We start from the raw sequence: 7143 nt of genomic DNA, 5'->3' as shown, positions 1-7143 counted from the left end.
TTTAGCATATTCGGCAACTGCCCAAAACCAAATTACCTTTACATAATTTCCATAAACAACACAAATGTCGAAACCCATTAATTCCGATAAATGTCACCCGAAGAAGCACCCATTAAAATGATAAACCCAGCAAAAAACAACTCGTCCAACACTGGCTCCAGGATCTCCACAATCAAACCACTTCTTAAATCCACCAGAATACCACATAATTCGCAAAACCGATAAAGATAACCCATCTACATTAATTATCCCGGTGTAATGAACCCGTCTTCCCAACCTTCGATGGACAAATCCAAGAAGTCGACCTCGCATGTTTTTGGTTTTTTTCGTCTCGATATACTTATTAAAAAGTGGATCAATTTCGGTCTTCTTTATTTTTCACGATGGAAGCATCCTTGGCAGTCGCACTGGTCGTTTTGAGCGTTTTCCTGCACGGTGGTTCGGGCCGTCCGCCCATTCCCAACGACGAGCCCAGCAATCCGCCCAATAACCAGATAGTGTTTTACAAGAACCATCAGCGCAGCAACGGCTACCAGTTCGAGTGAGTTTGTTTTGTCTAAGGTATTTTTAGTTGCATCACGGTGAAGGAAATAGAGAAAAGACGAATGTTAATTAATTCATCAATCAGTCAAGGTCTGGCGCTGAGACCTGAAGATGAGCTGAATCGTAATGTGTAATGTTTGAAATTCTTGCGTAGAAGAAGGTGCGGGAAGCAGTGGCGGCGGTGAATATATTAAATAATAAATTTGTTTATTGTTTGTTGGTTGTTTGGGAGAATTTTTAAAATTTCGTGTTTAATGATTTTTTTAAGTTCTGTTTGAATCACGTTTTTAAAGTATGATTTTTATCAGTTTTACACTTTCCTTGAGATGATTTTTCTATAAAGTACTACATAATATTTTTTTATTTTTAATACATATATTTTTTGGACAAGGTTTATTCCATTTCAAAATTTGCATCATTTTTTATTTTTTTTGTCTCTATTATTATTTCTTTGAAAATTTTTAATATTTTCTTTTAGGTTGTAAAAATTTATAGATTTTGGGAAAACTTAAAAATTTGGAGTAGTTTTCGAAACAGATCAATTTTACTTTCTTTTTAACTGAAACATTTATATAAAATGTTTTTTGATCATTATTTTTGTGACAAAATTACAAAATTTAAAATGTGACAATTAATAATTATTTGGACTTCTTTTAGAAATTTTTAATGTTAAAAAAACAATTTCTTCAGATTTTTAGTTTTTATTGTCTGTTCTCTGAAAATTTTGATTTTGATTCCTATGCTTTGAGCTAGAAATAAGTGTTAAGAGTGGAAAACTGTTATATGTTTTAATTTGGACAAACTCGAAACTTTTATAATAATTTTTGAAATTATATACAAATTTTAAATTATTATTTTGCAGATTTAGAACATTTATTTTTTTAATATTTGGATATTTTCCTGTAAAGAGAATGACTTTTGTGTAAAACATTCTTAATTTTTTTTTCATAGTTATATTTTTTGAACAATCTAATAAAATTTTAAAATTTTTGGTTTTGTTGTCTATTCTATGGGTTCTTTAGTATTTTCTTTTCACTTGTAAATATTTCACTTTAATCCAGGTGTAAGAATTCAAAGATTTTTAATTTTTTAGGTTTTTTCACAAATATTTTGGAATTTCTCGAAATATGTATTACAAGTTCAGAAACTGAAAATCAACAATTTGGAAGAAAGCAAATTTAATAATATAATTTTTTATTTAATTAAGCATTATTGACTTGTCTTTGGAAGGTCGAAAATTTGTTAAATCGATTTTGGCAAAATTTGGAAAAATTTTTCAATTTTTCTGAATTTTGTCAGTTCTTTTTCTAATTTTTTTCAATTTTCAGTATGTATTCGTATTTTTCGAGTTTTTAATTTTCCGTTTTTTCCAATTTTTTTATTTGAAAGTTTTTGAATTTTCAGTTATAAATTCTCGTATCTTCAAATCTCTAGATTTAATTTTTCAGTTTTAAATTTTTCGATTTTTCATTTGTTTGGATTTTGGGTTTCTTAATTTTTAATTTGTCGATTTTCAAGTCTTTTGCTTTGCAATTTTTCAAGATGTTAATTTTTCGTTTCTATCAAAATTATTCGATTTGCAATTTTTCAGTATTTCGACTTACAGACATTTTTATTTTTCGGTTTTAAATTTCTCGATTTTTAAATTATTCAATTTTTCAATTATGTGATTTTTCTGACACTGGGTTTCTTCAAATTTTTTAATTTTTCTTTTGTTCGATTTTTCGTCTCTTCTATTTTCACCACATTTTTCGTTTTTTAAGGGTTCTATTTGTCAATTTTTCGATTATTTACAATTTCTCGATTTTACAATTATTCAATTTTTCAATTGTTCTTTCTTTCAATTTTTTGCTATGAAATTTTTAGAATCGTCAATAATAAATTTTTTATTTTTAAAATTTTTAATTTTTCGATGTTTCAATTTTTCATAACTTCAAATTTTCGATTTAAAAGTTTTCGATTTTCCAATTTCTTGATTTTTCAGTTTTTCGATTTTTTAATTATTCAATTTTTTTATTTTCCACTGTTGAGATTTTCCGCATTGTTAATTATAAATTTTTCAATTTCTTGATTTTTCAGTTTCTCGATTTATTAACTTTCGAAATTTTAGAATTTTTGTTTCTTGAGTATTCGATTTTACTGTTTTCCGATGATAAATATTTTTTGGTATTTTTTTCGGTTTTAAATTTTCTATTTTTATAAAATATTGATGTTTCAATTTTCCGTTTTTTCAATTGTTTGATTTGAAATTTTTCATTTTTTCGATATTTCAAAATTTCGATTTTCAATTTAAAGATTGTTTGATTTTCTATTTAATTTTTCAGGTACAATTATAATGAACTTCCAGTATTTTCGATTCCCCAAATTTTCGATTTTTTTATTTTTCGATTTTTTAACTTTTCGTTTCTACAATTTTTTAATTTAACATTTTTCCAATTAGTAATTATGAATCTTTCATTTATACGATTTTCCAACTTAAAAATTTTTAATTTTTTGAAATTCCAATTTTTCTTAACTTCAAATTTTCGATTTGCAATTCTCTGATCTTTCAATTTGTAGGTTTTATTTTTCGATTTTTCAGTTTTTCATCTTTAAAATTTTCCTATATTTCAATTTTTCATATGACAAATTTTCGATTTGGATTTTTTGATTTGCGAATTCTCGAGTCGTCAATTTAAAATTTTTAATTTTTCGATTTCCCAAATTTTGAATTTTTTAAATTTCGATTTTCCGAATCCTTAACTGCAAATTCAATTTGAAATTTTTCGACTTTCCGATTTATAGATGTTATGAATTTTCGTTATGAAATTTTTCAATTTTTCAATTATTCGAAAATCGAGTTTGATTTTTCAATTTCTTGATATTTGCTTTTTCGATGTTTCAAACATTCGATTTTTCAGTTTTTCGTTTTATCAAATTTTCCATTTTTCTATTTCTAAATTTTATTCCTCGTTTTTAAATTTTTCGAGTCGTCTATTTGAAATCCAATTTTTTCACTTGCACTTTTTCAATTTTCAGTTTCCAGTTTCTCGATATTTAATTTTCGTCTGTTTAATTCCTCGATTATTAAATTTTTCGTTTTTCTACATTTAGATTTCTAGATAATTTTTGTTTTTCGATCTTTAGATTTTTTAGTTTCTTCATTATTTATTTCCAATTTTAAGATTTTTCAGTTTTTCTTATTTTTGGAATTTTTCGATTTGCTATTTTCAGATCTTTCAATTTCTAGATTTTGTTTTTCGTTTCTAAAATTTTTCGATTTTTCATGTTTCAAAATTTCCTATATTTCAATTTTTCATATCACAAATTTTTGATTCGCATTTTTTTGCGTTGTAAAATTACTTTTTTTGCGTTTTTCAAATATTAAATTTTATAATTTTCCAATTTTGTGTATCTTGAACTACAATATTCGATTTTCAATTTTTCGAGTTTTCGATTTCTAGATATTTTGAATTTTCGTTTTTAAATTTTCCCATTTTTCAATTATTCGAAAATTCAGTTTGATTTCTCAATTTCGCGATATTTGATTTTTGATTTTTTGGTTTTTCGTTTTTTTAAATTTCCGTATCAGAAATTTTCGATTTACCTACACATTTTCCCTTGTGCATTTTTTTTTATTTTTCGATTTTTCGATTTGCAATTTCCCGGTTTGTCAATTTAGTTTTTCATTTTTTAGTCGATTGTTTTTATTTCTAGAAATTTTTGACGTTCGTTTTTGAATTGTTGGGTTTTTCAATTATTCGAAAATTCAGTTTGATTTTTCAGTTTCTCGATATTTGACTTTTCGATGTTACAAACATTCCATTTTTCAATTTTTCGTTTTTTCAAAATTCCCATTCTTCTATTTCTAAATTTTATTTTTCCTTTTTAAATTTTTTGTTTTTGAAATCGTTTTATTTTTCAATTTTAAATTTTTTTCAATTTTTGGAGTTTTCAGTTTCTCGATTTCCAATTTTCATCTTTTTAATTCCCCGTTTCTAAAATTTGTCGCTTTCTAAATTAAGGTTTTCTACGTATTTTTGTTTCTTAATTTATAGGTTTTGCAGTTTCTTCATTTTTATTTTCAATTTTATGATTTTACGATTTTTCAATTTAGAATTTTTCGCGGTAAAAGTATAAATTTTTAATTTTATCGATTTTCCAACTCTCAATTTATTGTGCCTTCAACGTTTGAATTTGAAATTTTTCGATCTTTCAATTTCTAGATTTTAAATTTTTCGATTTTTCAGTTTTAATTTTTTTTTATTTTTCTATATTTCAATTTTTCATATCACAAATTTTCGATCTGCATTTTTCGCTTTTGTATTTTTTTCATGCCTCGATTTTTCGATTTGCAATACCTCGAGTTCTCAATTTAAAATTTTTACATTTTTCGATTTTCCACATTTTGAATTTTTTAGTTTTTCGATTTTCTGTATCCTGAATTAAATTAAATATGCGATTTGAAATTTTTCACCTTTTCATCTTTTCGACTGAGATATTTGGAATTTTCGTTTTTAATTTTTCTAGTCGTTTATTTGAAATCGTTTAATTTTCAGTTTTTAATTCTTTGTTTCTTAAATTTTTCATTTTTCTAAATTAAGATTTTATAGCTATTTTTGTTTTTCAATTTACAGATTTTCCAGTTTCTTCATTTTTTATTTTCGACTTTAACATTTTTCGGTTTTTCTTAATTTTATCGATTTATCAACTCTCGAGATTTCAATTTTTTGTGTCTTCAGAGTTTCGATTTGCAATTTTTCGATCTTTCAATTTCTCGATTTTATTTTTCGTTTTTAATTGTTTTTAATTTCCCGAATTTTCGATTTGCTTTTCTCGAGTTGTCAATTTAGAATTTTCCATTTTTCGATTTCCCAATTTTTGAATTTTGAGTTGAAATTTTTTGATGTTTCGATTTCTAGATATTTTGAATTTTCGTTTTTTCAATTTTTCGATTTTTTAGTTGTTCGTTTCTTCATATTTTCCATGTTATAATGTATAGATTTTATTTTTCCTTCTTAAATTTTTCAACTTTTGGAGTTCTCAGTTTCTCAATATTCTGTTTCGATTCTTTAATTCTTTGTTTCTTGAGTTTTTGTATTTTTCACTTTCTTTATTTTTTATTTTTGATTTTAGGATTTTTCGATTTTTCAAATTGTAATTTTTCCTGTTGTTTCTCGATATTTCAATTTTTGTGCCTCCTTAGTTTCGATTTGCAATTTTTCGATCTTTCAATTTCTAGATTTAATTTTTCGTTTTTAAAGTTTTCGAATTTTCAATTTTTAACCATAAAGACAAATTAGAAGCTCTATTTTACGCTAATAGTTTTAATATCCCTTTTTCAGTCCGTATTTATCTGGAAAATAGAAAAAAAATTATATAACGTCTTCAAACGTCAAAATTTCGAGAAAACCTAAAATTTTCTTTTATGATATTTTACCCAAAATCAGTTTGTTTCTGTAGTCTATTCTTTGGAAATTTTAATATTTTCTTTCAACTTGTAAAGACTTCACTTTAATTTAAGTTTGTAAAAATTTAAAGACTTCGGAAGAACTTAAAAATCTTGCAGTAGTTTTTAAAATATTTCACCCTACCAGATATCAGTTCAAATAGTACTATTTTTGCTTTCAAGTCTTTAGTTTTGACGTTATTGCCATCTCAGGTTTACTTAAAACAATCAAAAATAATATTTTTTTCTAAAAATAATTACATTACTCGGTTTTCAGGTACGTAGCCGAGGATGGGTCCCGACGTCAAGAAATCGCCACCCTGGAGGACCGAGAGAACGAGACTGAGCCGGTCCTGCACGTGAAGGGCACCTACGAGTACTCGGACGGAGATGGGCGCAAATACGTGGTCAATTACGAGGCTGACGACAAGGGCATGAAGCACGAAGGAGATATCGTGCCACCGCGTGAAAAAGCCTGGAGTATCACGCCTTAAGAATATTGCGATGTGTAAAAATTAGGGTACTTTTACTTGCTGGGAACGTATTGTGCTGACTCAGAGGTGGAGATTGATAATGGGGTTCTTCTGAGTTCGCGCATACTTGTAATAAAAGTGCTTATGTAATGTTGTGGATATAGTAGTAATTGTAGAGTAATCTCTGTTAATAAATCATAATTTATTACACGTTTTGATGTAACGTGTCGTAAATTGTACGTTGCCGTCACGCTTATGTTAATGTCTTGATGCTGCGAGAGAAGCTTGTGTGTAAAGTTGGTTGCCTAGTAAAGTTGTCAAGAATTAATTGTGTTGTGCTTTATCCTTTTCATTCCTTATTAATTATATTGTATTAAGTGTATGCAATCCATCAGTTAAAAAATTAAGTGAGGTTAAAACTCGGTTAACGCCTCTGTTGGGCTTTTTTTTCTACTTAAATGTTTATTTAATATGTTTTAATTTGCATCATCCTGTTAGTCTTTCTATGAAACCGAAGCAAATTTTAATTTTTTGCAGATTTTATTTCCAAAGTCCTAGGAGTGACGTTTAGAAAAATCAAAAAAATATATTATCACACTGTTTGAAGAAAAAATTAAAGAAAGCTAAGAAAATAGAAAAGTAAATTTAGAGAAGTCTGCTGTATCAAATGAACTTATTTAGAGAAATTTTGAAATGACG

The 7143-nt window shown here is 26.3% G+C and overlaps 1 protein-coding gene across 1 annotated transcript; it reads left to right on the top strand.

The window, feature by feature from the left end:
- Nucleotides 1–362: 362 nt before the first annotated feature.
- On the top strand, nt 363–6772 carry LOC135133634 (larval cuticle protein 1-like). Its single transcript, XM_064062089.1, has 2 exons — nt 363–541; nt 6249–6772. The coding sequence occupies exons 1-2, from the start codon at nt 384–386 to the stop codon at nt 6463–6465; spliced, it is 375 nt and encodes a 124-aa protein (XP_063918159.1). The 5' UTR covers nt 363–383; the 3' UTR covers nt 6466–6772.
- The last annotated feature ends 371 nt before the right edge of the window (nt 6773–7143 follow it).

Source organism: Zophobas morio, unplaced genomic scaffold, assembly GCF_036711695.1.
Source record: "Zophobas morio isolate AGI-343-1 ecotype UQ-CSIRO unplaced genomic scaffold, CSIRO_AGI_Zmor_V1 ptg000022l, whole genome shotgun sequence".
Lineage (NCBI taxonomy): Eukaryota > Metazoa > Arthropoda > Insecta > Coleoptera > Tenebrionidae > Zophobas > Zophobas morio.
Note: the sequence above shows the minus strand (reverse complement) of the source record. Positions and strands in the feature narration are given on the sequence as shown.

Coding starts and splice junctions, on each gene's coding strand:
- LOC135133634 (XM_064062089.1), top strand. CDS start 384: ATGGAAGCATCCTTGGCAGTCGCACTGGTCGTTTTGAGCGTTTTCCTG. Junction 542..6,248: donor AGCAACGGCTACCAGTTCGA/GTGAGTTTGTTT, acceptor CTCGGTTTTCAG/GTACGTAGCCGAGGATGGGT.